This window comes from Streptopelia decaocto (genome assembly GCF_964273445.1).
Source record: "Streptopelia decaocto genome assembly, chromosome: 6".
Lineage (NCBI taxonomy): Eukaryota > Metazoa > Chordata > Aves > Columbiformes > Columbidae > Streptopelia > Streptopelia decaocto.
The window spans coordinates 25149063-25166855 of NC_138660.1; the positions used below are offsets into that span (position 1 = coordinate 25149063).

A 17793-nucleotide genomic window follows, 5' to 3' on the forward strand; every position below is an offset into this window, starting at 1 on the left:
GGGAACAGCCGCTCCCTCAGCACAAACCCGCCCCACAGACACACACCGCCATTGCTATTTTGTCACTTCCACAGCCCGCAGTTCTTATTTTGGCCCTTCCACAGCCCCGTTTATAAATCTCAGCCTCCACAAGAGGGTCCCGCCGCTCGGTCTCCGCGAAGGAACTTTGAGGTGAGTCCCCACGGGCTGTGGAAACATCTTCCAAGGTCTGACATAACGTTCAGAAATAACACTCTGGGCTCAGCTCCTGCGCCAGCACGGGATGGGCTTGAAGGTCTTTTTGGTGTTCTCCATCAGGACGAAGTCGTACCTGCACAGCTGTGGTCTGTGTAAAAACAGTCGACACGAGCCAAAAGTGAAAAACTGGCCTATTTGTTTTGTATTATCCCCTAGCGTGCTGGGGGCTTATGTATTAATGCAATAAACCACCTTCTCAAGATAACTGGCTTGAAGCGCACCTCCCTTTAGGTGCAGATACAGGCACGGCTAAACGTTTGTTAAAAATAAAAATCTTACACCTCTTAAATGAGAAGAATGGTTAAAAACTGCAGTTGTCCATGGTCCACGGTGGCATGGAGCGCGCAGAATAAACCCACAGGAGCACAGACCTGCGGCCTTCGCAAGGCAGCACGGTTTATTCCCAAGGTAGGTGTGCAGGAATAATTAAACGTGATAATAAATGTAATTCTTCTGGACGAACACAGCCAGGCATCTGGAAGGTTAATTTACTTTGCAACAACAGAAAAGTTTGTAAACCTCTGCTTACCTTTCTGGGTTTGTAAGTGACCGGAACCTCATTTGGAGAATCCGGAGTTTGAATTTGGGGCCAATGACAGATCCCGTGGAAAATGTCAAGGAAATTCTTTCTACGTTTTCAAAGTCCTGGTCGAATCCAATTAGCAAAGTGATTTGGTTGTACTGCTGAAAGGCTGCGGCTTCTCTAAAGATAAAGCAGACAAGGTGTCAGAGAGTCACCGAGGGAATTGCACTGGGTTTAATATATCCAGTATAATATTAGAAACGCTGCTGGGGCAGGAGAAGGCCTGAGCTTACAATCAGTTTGTGATTTACAGGAGATGTGTGTGGATTCAGGTCTCCAGGTGTGAACCTGCTCAGCCGCTTTTGCTCTCAGTTATGTGGGGTGGGAGTGGGGACGCAGGTGTGATGCTGTTTGCTGCGGTCCCAAAACAGAACCCTAACTGTGTCTGTAAAAATCTGTTTGTAACAACGCTGTACGGCTGAGGTAGCTCTGTACCCCGGGGGTAATAGTGCCCCTCACTAAATTTCTGTCAAACGCAGCAGAAGTGTCTGTGAAACAGCGCAGCGTTGGGCGGAATTAATGGAGAGTAATCCAGCTTCTCAGGATAGGAAAAGAGCACCAGCTGGAAGACATGAAGCCTCGCAGGGTTGTTGTTTGACCTTGTCTCTTTTTGACAGAATGGCCGGTTCTGCTTGGAGATACACACAAAAACCGCCCTGGTCTTGGTGCAAAAAGCAGCAGAGCTGCTCACAAGAATGTGGTGGCCACATGAGACACTATCTAGCTGGTTGTACAGCTGTAGTTTCAGGTTTCCCTGAGGAGGGTGAAGTGTGGAGATGAGACTGGAAGTGTCTCCCTGTTGCAACATTCCAGAAGCTTGGCCTGGTGTAGAAGTTTTGGGAGGCCTGACAAACAGGGCAAGTTTTAACCTGTCTGAGGTGTTGAGGAGGTGTGTGTGTAACCATGCAGATATGGCTGGGACAATGTGCAGTTAGAGACACTTGGAGAAAACTAGTTGAGCAGGACTTGTTTGCCTGGAGTGTGTTGAGATCCACTGGGAATTTGCATGTGCGCATAAACACCAGTCACTAATTTGCTTCTCCAAGTGGAATGAATTGGTTTGACCCGGGTTCATCCCAGTTGTTTTGGGCACCTGGAGCTGGAACACTCCTCTACAAAAGGGAACAGGAGATGTGTTTTTCCTCCTGCTGCAGCAGAAGCCTGGGACAGCTGTGCTGGCTGAGACTGTCACTTCAGTCCTTACTGTGACTGGGAAGGGCTTGGGCTGTCACCTGGTGTGTGCTGGGGAGTCTGTGACAATCAGGTAGGGCCGGGAAAGCCCGAAGGCGTGTATGCTATCAATCATCAGCAGGGAAATTCGAGGAGGATATCTCGCCTCCTCCCAGTTGCAGTTGTACCAAGCGATCTGACAGACTGTCAGATGGGTAAGACTTACGGGTTAACTTTCGATTCTGCCTTATTCCCAGATTCATCAGCTAGTACCACACTGAGGGTGCCTCTCCTGGTGTCTTTGTTCCATGTAATAATATCCACAATGTAGTGATAAACTGCGGTGAGAGAGAGAGCACGGTTAGACTCTCCCATTTGCTTCTCCGAAACAACCCGGTCCATTTAACTCTAAATTTCTTTCTCCTTCCCGCTTGCAGAGGAAGAATCTTTGCAGAGATTTCTAAGCTCAGGCCGTAATCCCTGCCCATGGCTTGGCATGTTGGTGATAGTGAGGGTGAAAGCTTTTGTACCTGCTCACCTCGGAGCACTTCTCTGCCTCTCATCGTTCCCACACACCTCTTAATTGCACAAAAGAGAGGCGTGTTGTTTTGAAACACATTTAGGAACTACCCTTTTATGTTTCATTTGCATGTTCTCAACAAATTTCCTCGCACTGTGAGCAAGATGAGCCTGTTCTTGCACATCTGGAGCGAGCAATTGGCTTTCACAGGCAGGTTTGCAGGTAAGGAGGGTAATGGCAAGACTGCAGATGGACACAATTCTATCGGGCTTTTTTCTAAAACACTGGCAATGATGCCAACAGCAACTAACCGCCTCTGCTTGGCTGTTGCTGAAGAAGGCAATACACAAAGAAAAATCGTCCCAGAAACCTTAGCCACTTACTGCAAAACGGCTCTTTGTCGGCTGTATCAAAAAACATACTTGTCACTGGATGGCTCTGTTGCGTTAAATAGCTTTTCCACTTATGGGCGTAATAACCTATAGATGACAGTTTGAAAATGAAACAGAGTTACTGCACAGGTGTATAAGGAACTAAATTGCTGAAAATAACAAAGCAAGTATTTAAGAAATAATATATTGCTTTCCAGCTGCAAGGTGTTACTGGGACACATGCTCTCGTACTCTGTAGACTTATACAAGGGCTTAATTGTGTAACTAAAGCTAACCGAGTGTCTAAATATGCCTGGTTACTGTTCAGCACTTATTTTAAGCTTGCTCTTTTTCCTTATCTGGTATCCATGGCCAAGCAGGATTTCATTTTGCAGTGCAGCTTTACAAGTTCGCTTCTGCAAGTGCCAGGTGTTTTAGCATCAGCATTTCAGAAATGGCAGCCTCAAGCTGGGACACCTCTGTGGGTCAGTTACCAAAAAACCCAGAATGCTCCTTGCTAGCTCCTCTCTGCCATTCCTTTTGCACTCAGGAGGGGTTTGCGGTGCTCAAGATTTCTTAGAAAAGATTCTGTTTTAGCAAAAACATGCCCCCATCCCTCAAGATCTGCAGCTAATGGACTTGAATTTGTTGTTTCTGTGACTTCAGTGTAAAGATCGCAAGTTGTGTTTTGGCTTTTCTAGTTCTGGATCCTCTCCATACGTAATTCTGTTCCAGGTCATAACGTGATGTGACCATACAGAGAGCAGGGAAATTTGTTGCGCATCTTTTTCCCGCAGCAGAGGCTCGTGCCTCTGCAGAAGCCAAGGAGAGACCATCCCAAAAACCTCAGTGGAAATAACTTCTCTGTGTATTCAGGATGTTTTTACACTCCGTGGATCCTCACCTAGGATGGGGCACGGCATCGGCCAGAAAGTTGCGCAGCTGGTACATTTGCCATTCCTGTAATTTCGGTAGGAGTCGCACGGGTACGCGGTGATATTGCAGCTCTGTTTCAGGGATGACATGAACAGCAAAACAGACCTCTGGTGGTCACATTTAAAATACTGCAACCCTTAATCATACACAGGGAAGAAATATTTCATTAGCAATCCTCACGCTGCAGGAAAACAGTGTTAGTGCCCTAGCAAAAAAGGGACACACCAGTGGACAGTCACTGACCAGTCTGAACACAGCAGGCTGCACTGGGCTGTGACAGAACATGGCCTTCTGTTTTGGTTTAAAAGACTCTTACTAATAAAATGAGTTGTTGCATGAGCAACAATATGAGTGAAGCCTCTTTTGCTATGGATTTTTATTTCAGGCTGGTTCCCTGTGTAGATTTTCTGGGGTCTGGCAAGGGTTGAGCTCACATTACTGCCTTCTCTGAGGTATCTTCTTCACCCAGCTTTCATAAAACCAGTTCTGCTGCTGGGCTGGAAAGGAAAAATCTGTCAGACTGCACTGTCTGTGCCAAGAAAGGCGCGTTGGATTCGGTACAACCTGTTTTCTGAACAGGTTCTTGCCATTGCTAGTCCTTGGGGGCTTGTGTGTGTTCTAAGTAATTAAAAAAAAATATATATATATCCCACAGGTTTTCTAAATATAGGCACAAAATGAAGGCACAAATCTACCTGATGACTTTTTGCATGGAAAATTAATCCTAATTGCGTTTGTGACTCAAATGCGGGGCTGGTGCACATCAGCCAAACTTCTTTACGTCGGGTGCTGTGGCAGCGCTGGGAGGGGATTGCTGCCACGGCTTCCCCACAATATGGTTTTTCTGTGTTTTCTGAGCAGCGACAAAGTTTCTCTGGCCTTCTCTTTTCTGATTGGAAGTGTTTTGTGGGTGTTTGTGCAATTCAAGGCAGAATTAATTACCAGAGAATATCGTCAGTGGGCAGCCAGGCTGGTCGGTCCCGCCGTTGGGGTAGAAGTCAATGTGGCCTAGAGCTTCTGTGTAACCCAGTCCTGGTGAAAGGAAGTATCAGTGGTGAGGGAATATTAAATTGGAAAGCGCAGAAGAAGGAAACCTAAGAAACTAACTGGAAAAAATAATAGTTATTTAGCTCCAGGATGCCTGTGCAGGAATATTAATGTCATTCATCTATTTAGGTGGCAGGCCAAACAGTTGTGGCCCAGCTGAGTCATTTTAAGAATGGTATCAAATTCTTAAAAATAAGCCTGTGTGTGTGAGGGGAGAGAATGTTGGTTTTTCTGTCACTGCCTGCGGGGAGGAACGTCACGTACCATCGGTGTCCGAGTGGATAACGTCAACAAACTGCGCATCTGTGGGGTCCAGCCTCTCGCTGGGCGGCTTTCCCCGGTACAAGGGGCCTGCGGGGTCGAGGCCTGCAAGGCAAAACCAGGCGCGTGGCGTCCTGCTCATGATGAAGAGGAGGAGGGATGGACGGGGGGGAGGGCTCACCCGTGATCCTGCCCAACGTGCCGCCGAACAGCTGCCCCACGAAGCCCGAGATGTGCGCGCCCAGGCTCACCCCGATCATGTGGAAGGAGGCGAGCGACGCTCCAGCAATCTGAGATTGAACAAGGGCTTGTTGTTTGCAGATTTTCGGCACGGGAAAGGCATAAAAAAAATATGAGGAAGAATGTAAATGCATCTCCCTGCTTTCTCTGTGTTTTCTACTCTCTAAAGATTCTCCTTTTGATAGTTCCCCAGTACAACCAGCACCCAAGTTTGAGGCCACATCTCAGAGTGCTGTGATGAGAACAGTTCCAGCAATGGTTGTATTTTTGTGGGGTGGTGACTACAGGTGTGGACAGGATCAAGTGTTCATGTGGCCCATGAGCACAACTCCAGTTGTCCCCTTTGGAACAGGCTGCCCAGGGCAGTGGTGGAGTCACCATCCCTGGAGGGTGATGAGGTTCTCAGGGACATGGGGCAGTGCCAGGGGTGGATTATGGTTGGACTCGATCTTAAAGGTCTTTTCCAACCAAAACACTTCTATGATTCTCTTCTATATGGTTCCTGCAAGGTGTTAGCAGACATGACGATCCCAAAGATCCAGTGTCATCATTGCCTGTGCAACAGCACAGAGGAGCTGCCAACTGTAGCTGATGCCCATAAGCTGACTTTTGGACACCCGGAAAGTGGAAACAGAGTTTCTACGTATGGGAAAATATGTCTGTAGGGTTCTCTATCCAGAAATGTAGGGACTTGGAGTGTAAAGTGAATATTGCAACAAAATACCATTGTACCAAGTCAGAGAGTAGAATGTGGTTGGACTCGGTGATTCTTGTGGGACCCTTCCAACTCAGGACATTCTGTGATTCTATGGTACTGCAGTCTAGCTGCACTTCCAAAAATTAATGTATTCCTTTCTAGGAATTTCTTTTCCCAGATGTCCTGCTGTGTTTAAACACTTCCTTTGGGCCCCTTCCTGTCTGTGCGTTAATATCATAGTGTGAACATTCAACTTACCAACATTTCATCCATATGTTTCTTGAGAATCTCGGCAACTCTTTTGCAGTTTCTGGAAGCATTGCTGTAGATGAGAGTTGTTGCCCCGTGGTTCCAGTCCACAACAATGACGTTCGTGTCTTCTGCAGAGAGCAGGAGCTGCACCAGGTCGGGGATCCAGACTGGGCGAGAGCCTGTGAGCCGGTATCCATGGATGATGAAGGTGGTTTTCTTGCTCACATCGAGGTACTTGGAGGCTGTTGAACTGAGCTCTTCAGCGCAGTGTGGGTTCTGTCTGGTGTAGAGCAGCAGCTTCACTTTCAGGTCTGTCCCTATCAAAGCGTTGCCGATGCTGAGAGCTGTGAATATGGGACATGTCTCCCCGGGATCTGAAAGAACACAGCGCAGCAATCCTGAGGTTAGCACCACGTGTCTGCTTTGACCTTCTCTACCTGCCAGCCCTGCACAGGTACATACGTTGTGAGCTGAGCTGGGGCTTCTCCTTTCCTCTCCATTGTGTTTATGACTGGAGTTACCCTGAAACGGAGGTTTTTTTGCTGTGTTGGAGCACAGACAGCAAGTAGCACCTTCTCAGAGCAGCATCCCCTGGAACAGCACGGTCCTGCTGTCACAAGCAGCTGGGGGATGGATGGACTTTCCAAAAACGCCACTGCTGCGAGGAGGGTGTTAGAGCCCAACAACTAGGATGGTTGCAGTATTGGTTTGGGAGCACACCCAGATGCGCTGGACAGGTCCCAGGGTAAAGAAAGATCCCCTTGGATCTTCTCTCTGAGAAGGTGCAGAGGATCTTGCTGTTGCATGGGGCAGCTCAGCGCTTCATTTGTATTTGCAGATGCAGCCTGCTATTTCAGACTGCAAAATGGGACACCCTTTGCATGAGGTATGTCACTGATACTGCTTTATACACAGCTGGAGAGTAACTGGATTTTATATAAGCACTGTTTTATGGGAAGGTCTCTGCCATTGGAAAGCCTGGCCTAGTTCCTTGCTTTGCCAGCAGAACACAGGCTGAGCCTTCTGAGTCTCCAACGGGGAACGGAATAACTGTCTGCAGACGCACACTGCTCATGACGGCCTTCCCAGCTTTTGCAGCCTCTTCCTGGCTCACAAGCCTCTGCCTAGAATCCCTTTAATCTTATTGAAGAGCCTGTGGCTGAGAGTGTCTCTCTCACACCCACACCCGGCCTGCAATAATTGCTCAGGCTGCAGTTGCTGGAGAAATCTGCCCGATCTGTGTTGCGTAAAGGCCTGTGCAGTAGGTGGAAGGGTTTAGAAAACCTGCAGCTGTAAGCTAATTGTGCTCTAGCAAACCTCCAGTACTCTGCATTTTAATTTCTAAATGATGAAACTCTCACAGTTTTTATGAGCAACTTTCATTTTTTTCCTCCTGCGGAAACCAGGAGCATGAGAGTGATATAAATGCCATGTGCCCGGCACATAAAATAATCTGCTCAGTTGCCACAGTTCTGCTAATTACTTTGTAGAAGCCCCAGGAGCTCCAGAAATAAAAGTTAATAGGCTAAAAGGATGCTGCAGTTAAGTCCAACTGGATATTTTAAATTGCTGCCATAAATTCAGAAATAAATTTGAACATTTGAAATCCGTGGAGTCCTGCTTGTATAAGGCCCATGGTAAAATACGAATAGCGGAACAGGAGCAGTGAACATGAACCCTCAGCCAGGCCAGTGACCATCGGTTCTTGCTGTCACTTTGTTCTTACAGATGCTCCAGAGAAGCAGCAGCAGCAGTTCTCCCGTGATGCTGCTCACGTGGAGATCTGAGAGTCACTAGCAGAGAAAAGGGATCATTTTTTGCTGATACACACCAGCATACACAGTGATACTTAACGACTGTCCTCCAGGTGCTACCGCAACAGAAAAATATACAATTATGTTTATTTTTTACTAATAACTAGAAATGGTTTTAGTTATTGTATGCTCATTTAAAGTAGTATTGTTAATTGTCTTTACCACCACTGAAGCTGTAGTAATACAGGCAGAAATGCCAGGTAATATTCTCTATCGTGCCAAGATTGCACTGATTGCTTAATTTGTTTCTCTGTCTCCGGCATTGTGCTGAGACTTGCCCAGAGGAGACTGTGTTTGTCACAACAGCCCAGACCTTGTGGTAAAGAGCTTTTCAAGAGCTGGTATCCTGGCTTTGCTCTTCTTTCTGCTGAGCACACTGGATCCCAATCCCACCCTCATGGCTGGAAGTGTCTTTGAAATGCCAATGTGATTTCTCTGATGGGGCAAGAGGCTTAATGAGATTAATTCTGCAAGCAGATAAGTGAGGTGGAAACTAAACACCCTGACGCTGTACTTAACCTGTCTCCAACAGACCACTTCCCTCCCTGAAAGGTGAATAAGTGAAAAATATATATATTCTGAAGTTATATACTCCCCGGTGGGAGTGTTGTGGTCACGGGAATGGTCCCAGGCAGACTCTGGGGTATTTGCTGCAGTCCTGCCTTCCCCTGGTCTCCCTCATTCCACTCTTGGAGATGGTGTCTGGAGGCTTTGTCTTCCTTCTGTCCTGGATGTCTGTCCTATGGACTGGCAGGGTTTGCAATAGTGACGTTTGGGGGCTGTGATTTTGAGGCTATCTGCGTGAATGAAGTAGAAACTGAATTTTTAAACTCTGCTGGTCTGTCCTCTTGCAAAATGAAGCTGCTTGCCTGGGCTTTTTTCATTGCGTTTCAAAAGGCTGGTCTTGTGCGTCCATAACGAGTCTCCAGCTTTGAGCACACTTCAGTACCGCACAGTGAATCTCGGTAGCGCTGGTGAAGATTCCCATCGCTTTCCCACAGAGCGTGCCCTCCGCCTCTTAAACTGCTCCTCGCTCTCTCCCTGGGTTCCCTTGCTGCCTTCTCACACAATTCTCTTTTTCCACTTCTTATGAACACATGTCCTAAGCATATTGAACAAACTAAGCAAAACCTGACCCCAAGATTACTCTAGAGAACCTGATGAAATACAAGTCAGTATTTGTAAGAGTACTGTTTTGTTTTTTTAATCGTTTGTTTTCCCTACAAAGCAGAGAGCTATGACTTGACTTGCTCCCGTGTGTGTGCTAACACAAGGCAATACATTTGTTTATTGTTACACAGGTTGATTCTTGATGGGGCTGTGAGGATATTGAATGAAGCTTATTGTTCATAAACAGTAATTCATCCTTCGCGTCTGTCCTACAAGACATCGCTGAAAAGAAATCATTCTTCTCTGAAGATTTCAAATTACATTTTTGGTGTCGATGGATAGTACTTTATATAAGAGAAATGTTTGCAAAGTGAGGAAAAGATAATAAAATTGACTTCTGGTTTTACATTTGAAACTCATAGAGCTGACTCCATGTAACCAGTATAATTTGCTTTGCCAAAATAAATAATGCCAGTGAAAAACCCTGCGCAGTATCTATAATGCAGAGGGTAGATATATTAATGTTTCTGCAAAGCACAGAAAGCCTGTTATACTTGACAAAAATGCTCAAAACAAATGGTTGATTTCTTACCTGTTTTCACCCCATAAAAAAGGCAGATGAACAGGACACACAGCCTCAGCATACGGACTTCCACATGGAATTTCTACAGGTAAAATATTTCAAGGATCCCACAATTTCTTTGGCGTGTGCCCACTCTGACAAGAGTTTGCTGTCTCCCTTCTGCTGGTAACAGTAGGTGTGGTGAGAGGAGGAAGTTACCAGCCGAGAAATGAAGACCAGTCTCTAGTTATACAACCCAAGCTTTTTCTTAAAAAGGTGGGGCACCTCCTATTCTACCACGTTTCCGTATTTTAAATATATTTTGCCCCGGGGAATGACTAATCAAAGACACGAACGGTTTGGTATCACGCTGTGAGCAGCACTTTACACGTGTTGAAACTAAGGAAACGATTGCCCATTTGTCTTTTGCAGAGATGTCAGAAGGCAGCAAAGAACGTGGGTGTCCCTGCAAGTCCGATACGCATCAGGGCAGGGCCAGCCCTTGTTTTCGCAGTGCCCTTATTTGGTAGTGTTCATGTTCCCCACATCCCTTCAGCAATCCTGAGCGCGGCGGCCCTGCATCCTTCTAACCTATGAGACCTCAGGCAGCAGGAGGACGCGCAAACGCTACGTCGTGACAAAAAGAAGGTACCAGTTCGAGTTAGTTGAGCTGGAAGATGTAGTGGCAAAACTGGAAAGATGAGGGTGGTGGGGAGTTTGTAAAAGGGTGAGAAAAGGGAGGAAAAGAGGGAACAGGATGGCTGCTGGATAGAAGCTGTGTGGTAGCTTTGCCTCATGTTTTCTTAGCAAATTCTTCTAACATAGGCCAGGGAAGAGGAACACGAGGAGGATCAGAAGCACTTCATTAAGCATAGGCTGTTTTTTCCCCATGGTGATGGTCCAATGAGGAGCTGAACTATTACAGTTCCCAGCTGCACCGCTGTTTCTTCACTCCATGCTGTACGTATGAAGCTTTTTGACTTCTGCTAATTCTTGGGTTAATCCTTAACTCTGTGCAGGTCCTTCTTGTTCAGACAAGTGCGTGCTGCCAGTCTGGTGCAGACAGGAGCGCACCCAACAACGCACGTGATACTTTTTTCACAACCACCTTGAGCTCTCCATCCTCACGCAGCTCAGCAGCCACAGTCTCACAGGACATGTGCCGTGCTGCCATTCCATTTGGTAACCACGCAGGCAAAAGTTGGTTTGTGCTGTTCTGAAGAGGATAAACATTGAGAAAAGACACCAAAAAAACATCTGTGAAGTCTGGAAGCTGTAGGCTCCAGGAAAGTGCTTTTTCTGATGCGCTGGCAAAAGAAAAATCACTTGAAACATTGTTTTCCTTCCAGTTCCTTTCTCACCTCTACCAGTAATCTCAAACTCTGTCAAAATATTTTCTCCTTAGCGAGTTCTGCCAATGGTGCGAAGGAATCGGTCCAAGAGTGAAACAGGCGAGATGAGCAGAAGGCTTTTACCTATTGCAAAAGACATTCGAGAATCGGATAAAATGAGATAAAGAAATCAAGAGGGCCTTTCCTTTCTTCTCGGCATAAAAAGTGGTAACAATTTACTGCCTGAAGCTAAGCCCTGCTTGTTTCTTTTCCTCAAATTTCCGTTTCCCATCTGAACCAGCTCATCCAAGCGGCATTTGGTTCAACAGGCACTCTTAATCATCCCTCAAAAGACAATGATCCTGAGGGACCACCATTTGAGCATAAAATAGACTGTCTGTTTAGAGTACACGTGTTGGCAAACGTAGCCAGGATGTCAGCACTGGAACTGCTGCCCATCGCCAGCATCAGACCCTGAGGTGAGCAGTTCAAATAACCATCGGTGTGTAGATTCCTTCCAGCTCTTGGAGCTTGCTGGCCAATGTTTCACACCCCAGCCACACACGCTAGGTAAAGACGGTAACAACCAACTTGAGGTTATTTGTTTTTTGTACGTTGAACTCTAAACACAGAACGCACAGGAATACTTGTTGGGACACAAGCCTTCAGAGTCACAAATGATCCCATCGCAAGCTTTGAAATCAGTGAAAAACTCGAGACGGTAAAAACTACTTTTATCACATGTCAGAAACATTTAAGATCAGAACTGGCACCAACTTCAGAACAATTTAACAGAAGATATGAAATAATTTTACATAAAAGAAACATTCTGATATTAGCTCTGAGCTGTCAGATAGTCATTGTTATTTCACACTCATTACAGAAGCATTTTAAATTGTGTTTGGTCTCTGTGAGTGGAACCATGGTTTGAATCCAAGCCTTTTTCAGAAATGTTTCCTCCTTAGAGAAGCTTATGACAGCAATAGCTGAAAAATATTTGTTTTTATATTGCATTCGTGCATCCACTGCATGAAATCTCACTGATTCACTAGTTTCCTGTGGGTGGAACATTTTCATGGAGATACTGGAGAGCCAAATCTGTCCACTTCATTTCTTGCTCTTTCACAGACTCGGTTGTGCCACCGTTGTCTTGCTCTGGTTCAGGAAGCTCATTCTGAGAACAAAACAGAGGTACAATGCATTCCACAACTCATATGCTTCCAGGAAGGAGCAGGTTACTACGACTTCATATGGATAAATAGAAAAATCCACAAATGAGACCAGAGGGTGCATCTGAACAATACATATCATACATACCTATCCACTGAAAAATATTTCTAAGCCCAGTTCTGAAGAATGTTCTTTTCACATGAATGTGGTGCTTAATCTGAAAGGTAGTTTGGTTTCCCAGGACCCTGGGGCCTCGCTGTACACTCAGACTGTGCACACAGGGAAGAAGACTAATAGCAAACGCGAAATAAGTAAATAATAGCACAATGCAATTATTCCAGTGCTTGGTTGTGATGTGTTTCTTTTGCTGTTGCTGAGAATACAGCTCCTGCTTTTATTATAGCTGTTATTAAGACAACTGGTTCTGTAACATGTTACTTTCCTATGGCAGGTGAGAAATCCCTCCCCGGTCTGCGTGCTGAACTAAGGTATGGCTGTGTTGTATCAGCAGCTCAAGTCAGAAACCCCTGCCAGGTGCAACACAGAGCTGCTCCTGACACAGTAAGGACCAGCTTTAGTTTAACTGAGATTTCGTCTTCCCTCCCTAGGTTATTTGTTCTTGGTGTCACAGCCACACAGAGTATGTGTTATTCTGCCAGATACTACTTGGGCAAGAATTTGGAGTTCAGGATCTCTGGAAAACCCAGCATGAGCTAAATAAAACTTTTGAGTTTTGAAAACAGCATGTGAGTTGAGCCTGTTTGAGTTCATGGGAATCTCTGGTGTGAGCCCTGGCTCAGATGCCCAGGACAGGCTCATGTGCCACTTTACAGCCATTCTGTTTGCTCCTTTACAATGCTGCTGTACTCGGCCTCCTGTGAATCTGTGCTGGTTTTGATACGTGCTCAGAACCAATCCCATCCATGGGGATGTTTATTTCCACAGCCAGGCCTTTCTTGCTATTGGGAGTTGCTAAGGCCTCCCGCTCTGCGGCTGCCATCTGTATGTGACGGTAAGTAGCTCAAGAGATGGCTGTAAGGAAAGAAACAGTTGTGTTTCTTGACTTGGACAAAGGCAAATATCAACAAGGAATTAGTTTATAATATTTGACGTGCCTAGTAGAGGTTATCCCAAGCAAAGAGGGGTTTGGGCTCTCGTGTCTGAGAATTGCACTTCTGCAGGATCGTTCCCTCCAGCCCAGATTTTGGCAGTAAAACTTTGTGTGTTGTATGGATGGATTTTGGAGGTGTGTAGCTGCTCCTTGTCCTCTCTGAAAACACAGCAGTGTGTGGGCTAAAGCTTGAACCATGTCACTGGCAATTTGGAAGTGTCTCTGTGCTAAAGAAACCAGCAGCCTATCAGTCCCCAGAAGGTGGAAATAAAGCGTAACCAAGACTGTAACTGTCAGTGTGAGGCTGATCTGTTCTACAAACCAACTGGGAAACCACTTCAAACACTAGTAAAGCGAAGGGGAAGCACTGAGAAAGGATGATTCTGCTTCCCCCTGATGCCAAACCCAGAATTGTGTGATGGGAAGGGCACTCCAGTTCTAAGGAGATTTTGCAACTGGTCAGGGCGGGGGGGGAGAGAAACATCCATGTCCTTGTATGTGCATAGGAATGAGTGTCATATAGGAGAGAAAACAAGTGAGTCACATCCATCCCGGGAACCTTTTGTACAAATTAGCTCCACCACAAACAATCCTGTGTTGTTTCTTGGAAGGGGTTGTGATAAACACACCAGCCCTAACTCGGATTGATAAGCAGCAATTCACCTTACCAGAGGGATCGCCACATCCTCGTACGGCAATTTATCTTCCCTCCAGGCGTCATCGATCAAATCCAGGATTCTGCCGTCCCTTTGCACTTCGCTGTCCATCCTTGCAGCAGGCGAGTACAGCTAAATCTGTGACACAAAGCAGACAGGGTTTCTAACACCCATGTCCCCAGCCACGTAGCTGGAGTTTGGACTATGGGCTTGTTCCAGTTTTGATCTGATTTCTATTAAGCTTAAACTTTCAGGGAAAACCTTGCTTTTCCTAATCCACTCAAAAAGGGGTTATAACCACAGGATAACTACTTTGTCTGAAAAGAACACTGAATTGAAGGTCGATGAATATATAAAACTGGCCCGTTATTACTAATTATAGAGATTTACAAGCTCCTGATCTTTAGAGGTCTCTTTTGAGGGAGCTTGAGGATGTAGAGCTCTCCCCGTCCCTTCTAACTGTGCGCAGAACCGTTGCTTACCGTTTGCTGCCGACTCCCCTGCAGTCCCCGCTCAGCAACGTAATTCACACACCTTTGCCAGCCTGGGAAAGACACAGAACAAAGCGTTTAATGGCACAAGAAATGCTGCTGAAGCCAGAGTCACAGAATGATTTTGGTTGGAAAAGACCCTCAAGACCAACTGTTACCCCATCCCTGGCAATACCCCATGTCCTGAGAACCTCATCTCTGTCCAGCCCTCCAGGGATGGTGACTCCAGCACTGCCCTGGGCAGCCTGTTCCAATGCCCCACAGCCCTTTGGGGAAGAAATTGTTCCCCACATCCAAGTTCAATAAGAACATTATTCTAAAAGTCTCATATGAATTATTCTATAAGCCTAATATTAAGTCCAGGAAACTGGTGAAACAAGAGGGAAGTAAGACCTCTCTTACACACTCAGCTACTAGAATCATTCGGGGATTTCTTGTCTCCTTTGCTCGGGATTCTGCCCTCCTGGCAACGCCACCTCAGGAGCTCGCCCCTGTGTGACCCGGTGCTGTCACCCGCCGCCTCGATCGCGCCAGCGCTACACACAACCGATATTGATGTAAAACGTGGCGCTCGGGGGAGGGCGCAGGAGCCACCCGGCCATGCCTCGTCCTCGCCTCCGGGGCGGGGACAGGCCCAAGCCCCCTCAGCCCCGCGGTGCCCCCGTCCCCTCGCGGTGCCCCGGCCGCCATACCCTGCCCGTGTCCGCCGGCAGCGCGCAGGCGCGGGGGCCGCGCAGCCGCAGTGCCCGCCCGGGCCCGGGGCGGCTCCGCCGTTGGGTTGTGAGGGGGGACAGTTCGACCGACCGGTGGCAGGGGGGGGGAGCCGCTGCTGGGTTCCCGCCCTCCCTAACGGTCGCCAACGGTCGCGGCCGGCCCGGGCTCCGCGCGTGTGTAAACGGCCGAGGAGCGCCCGCGCGCCCGCTGGGCAGGAGTTAAAACACGGGAGGACGAGGGTGCGTGTTCGTGGGGCTCGCTGGGGGGCGGGGACGCGCACCGGGTCACCCGGGGAGGTTTTGCTGCGCCGCGGGTCGAGCTTTCCTGTTCGTTGTAGCCGCGCTGCCGGCAACGCGTTAGAATTGCATCTTCTGTTTTATTTTTATATATACATACCTAATGCAAAACAATCCCAACCTTTCCTCCGGGGCAGTATTCTTAAATCCTGCGTATTGTCAGATTGTCTCCACTTGACTCTACTGCTACGATTCCTTCTAAACCTTGTTGACTTTTAAATGTTTTATCTCCTTTTTTTTGAAAAAAAATGCTTCCATTTTCTTCATTTTCAGAAGGTTCAGGCCGGCTCGCGTTGCTTCAGCTGTGGTTAATGGCAGATTGTTTCCTCTTGTGGCAAAACATCCCCCTGGGTCTTCACTGAGTTCCTTGCAAGCTTGAGTGGTCAAAACATATGAAATTAACAAATATGTTCAGTGTGCTGATTGAATTTCATTAGCGCTGTATCACAATAGGGATAGGATTTTATTTTCTTTAACTTTTCCTCAGTGCAATATATATTTTCTGTACGTGTGAGGTTTAAAATACAGCTGGGGACGGGCTTTAATCTCTGGGTGCTGGTTAAAATGCTGTAGGAGCTCTGATAGAAGTGAAGAGTTTTGCCTTTCTGTGCGCTGCTCCCCCTTTTGTCAACAGCTTAATAACGCCCTATTAACCTTTGAGGAAAGATGTCGTGAGGGTCCCTCTCTAAATACTTGAGAAAGCGCATTAATATTTTAGAAATAGAATATTGTGTGGATACCTCCATGGAGTAAAGCCGAAGTGTAGTTTTGTATCGTCAGGATGAGTTTAACCCTTTTTCTGTTACAGAGCCATGGAAATGAACTCTAGTTTCTGGGTGTGTTTTTTTAAATTCACTATATTTGCTCTTAACTTTCTTGCTTCACAAATAGGTGAAACTGTGTGTGTCCATCCATACATGACTTAAAGAAGGTCATTTTTAACTACAAGAACCCACTGCCACTGTAAACCTGTACTACCTATTTTCCTAGCTGGAGGCACTAGAGGGATTTTTAAAGAATTAGTGCTAGTTTACAAGAAAATTCTCAAAACGGTAGAAACTAGCAATGTGTTCTGAATGCAACTGTACACTGCGTGGTGTCTTTAACATAGTCTGCAACAGACACCGCTGCTTTCATCACCTGTAATTGTGTGCTAATTGCGAATTTTTTTAAGCTTCTTTCCTCCGTGGGCTTGTGCTTGTTGTGCAGGTGGATGGAGAAGCGCCTTGTTGGCGTGTTGCCATAGGTGAGCGCAGCTTTTGCGTGCTGTCCTAGCTGCTGAAGCCACTGGCGTTCCATGATGGAGGCTTTGCTGGAAGGGATGCAAAGAAATGGGCAGGGGAGGTATGTATGCAACAGTATAAACCAGTTAAGTTTTAACCTTGCCTGGTATCAAGACAAAGCTTCTGTTGCTTAAATCAGGGTTTTGGAGTCACAGCATCCCAGAATGTCAGGGGTCAGAAAGGACCTGGAAAGCTCACCCAGTGCAATCCCCCCATGGAGCAGGAACACCCAGATGAGGTTACACAGGAAGGTGTCCAGGCGGGTTGGAATGTCTGCAGAGAAGGAGACTCCACAACCTCCCTGGGCAGCCTGGGCCAGGCTCTGCCACCCTCACCATGAACAAGTTGCTTCTCATATTTCAGTGGAACCTCCTGTGTTCCAGTTTGCACCCATTGCCCCTTGTCCTGTCACTGGTTGTCACCCAGAAGAGCCTGGCTCCATCCTCCTGACACTCCCCCTTTCCATATTGATCCCCAGGAATGAGTCCCCCCTCAGTCTCCTCTTGTCCAGCTCCAGAGCCCCAGCTCCCTCAGCCTTTCCTCACACGGGAGATGCTCCACTCCCTTCAGCATCTTGGTGGCTGCGCTGGACTCTCTCCAGCAGTTCCCTGTCCTGCTGGAACTGAGGGGCCACAACTGGACACAAGATTCCAGGTGTGGTCTCCCCAGGGCAGAGTAGAGGGGCAGGAGAACCTCTCTGACCTACTGACCACCCCCTTCTAACCCACCCCAGGTACCATTGGCCTTCCTGGCTCATGGTCACCCTGCTGTCCCCAGGAGCCCCAGGTCCTTTTCCTCTACACTGCTCTCCAACAGCTCGTTCCCCAACTTACACTGGAACCTGGGGCTGTTCCTGCCCAGATTCAAGACTCTGCACTTGCCCTTGTTCTATTTCATTAAATTTCTCCCCGCCCAGCTCTCCAGCCTGTCCAGGTCTCTGG

At 47.2% G+C, this 17793-nt stretch overlaps 3 protein-coding genes and 1 long non-coding RNA gene across 14 annotated transcripts in view; 2 read left to right on the forward strand and 2 right to left on the reverse strand.

The window, feature by feature from the left end:
- Nucleotides 1–178: 178 nt before the first annotated feature.
- LIPH (lipase H) lies at nucleotides 179–9958 on the reverse strand. The gene is made up of 10 exons (XM_082056057.1): nucleotides 9831–9958; nucleotides 6321–6688; nucleotides 5307–5415; nucleotides 5129–5230; nucleotides 4760–4849; nucleotides 3786–3953; nucleotides 2894–2989; nucleotides 2217–2328; nucleotides 767–940; nucleotides 179–325 (listed from the first exon to the last, which is right to left on the reverse strand). The coding sequence occupies exons 1-10, from the start codon at nucleotides 9880–9882 to the stop codon at nucleotides 241–243; spliced, it is 1356 nt and encodes a 451-aa protein (XP_081912183.1). The 5' UTR covers nucleotides 9883–9958; the 3' UTR covers nucleotides 179–240.
- Nucleotides 7184–13689, forward strand: LOC309441402. Of its 4 annotated transcripts, XR_014184367.1 has the most exons (4): nucleotides 7184–10448; nucleotides 10626–10760; nucleotides 12753–12789; nucleotides 12910–13689. It is a non-coding gene; the product is annotated as an uncharacterized lncRNA (long non-coding RNA). The 4 variants fall into 4 exon arrangements; XR_014184368.1 differs by lacking the exons at nucleotides 12753–12789; nucleotides 12910–13689 and having other exon boundaries at nucleotides 7184–9909; nucleotides 9994–10448; nucleotides 10626–11712; XR_014184369.1 differs by lacking the exons at nucleotides 12753–12789; nucleotides 12910–13689 and having other exon boundaries at nucleotides 7184–8680; nucleotides 9430–10448; nucleotides 10626–11712.
- On the reverse strand, nucleotides 11849–16014 carry ANAPC13 (anaphase promoting complex subunit 13). 4 transcript variants are annotated; one of them, XM_082056061.1, is made up of 4 exons: nucleotides 15670–16014; nucleotides 14551–14612; nucleotides 14081–14206; nucleotides 11849–12305 (listed from the first exon to the last, which is right to left on the reverse strand). In XM_082056061.1, exons 3-4 carry the CDS (start codon nucleotides 14177–14179, stop codon nucleotides 12180–12182), a joined length of 225 nt encoding a protein of 74 aa, XP_081912187.1. In that variant the 5' UTR covers nucleotides 14180–14206; nucleotides 14551–14612; nucleotides 15670–16014; the 3' UTR covers nucleotides 11849–12179. The 4 variants fall into 4 exon arrangements, with proteins under 4 accessions (XP_081912187.1, XP_081912184.1, XP_081912185.1 ...); XM_082056058.1 differs by lacking the exon at nucleotides 15670–16014 and adding an exon at nucleotides 15252–15347; XM_082056059.1 differs by lacking the exon at nucleotides 15670–16014 and adding an exon at nucleotides 14962–15105.
- CEP63 (centrosomal protein 63) overlaps nucleotides 15375–17793 on the forward strand; it is a 20264-nt gene continuing 17845 nt past the window's right edge. For all 5 annotated transcript variants that reach the window (XM_082056052.1, XM_082056053.1, XM_082056056.1 and 2 more), the window contains exons 1-2: nucleotides 15375–15512; nucleotides 16779–16913. In XM_082056052.1, coding sequence (XP_081912178.1) covers nucleotides 16867–16913 — 47 coding nt within the window. In that variant the 5' untranslated portion in view covers nucleotides 15375–15512; nucleotides 16779–16866. The remainder of the gene's footprint in view (nucleotides 15513–16778; nucleotides 16914–17793) is intronic.

Coding starts and splice junctions, on each gene's coding strand:
- LIPH (XM_082056057.1), bottom strand. CDS start 9,882: ATGCTGAGGCTGTGTGTCCTGTTCATCTGCCTTTTTTATGGGGTGAAA. Junction 6,689..9,830: donor TTTTTATGGGGTGAAAACAG/GTAAGAAATCAA, acceptor GTGTTCTTTCAG/ATCCCGGGGAGACATGTCCC. Junction 4,850..5,128: donor TATCCACTCGGACACCGATG/GTACGTGACGTT, acceptor TCCTTTCACCAG/GACTGGGTTACACAGAAGCT.
- ANAPC13 (XM_082056061.1), bottom strand. CDS start 14,179: ATGGACAGCGAAGTGCAAAGGGACGGCAGAATCCTGGATTTGATCGAT. Junction 12,306..14,080: donor AGGATGTGGCGATCCCTCTG/GTAAGGTGAATT, acceptor TTTTGTTCTCAG/AATGAGCTTCCTGAACCAGA.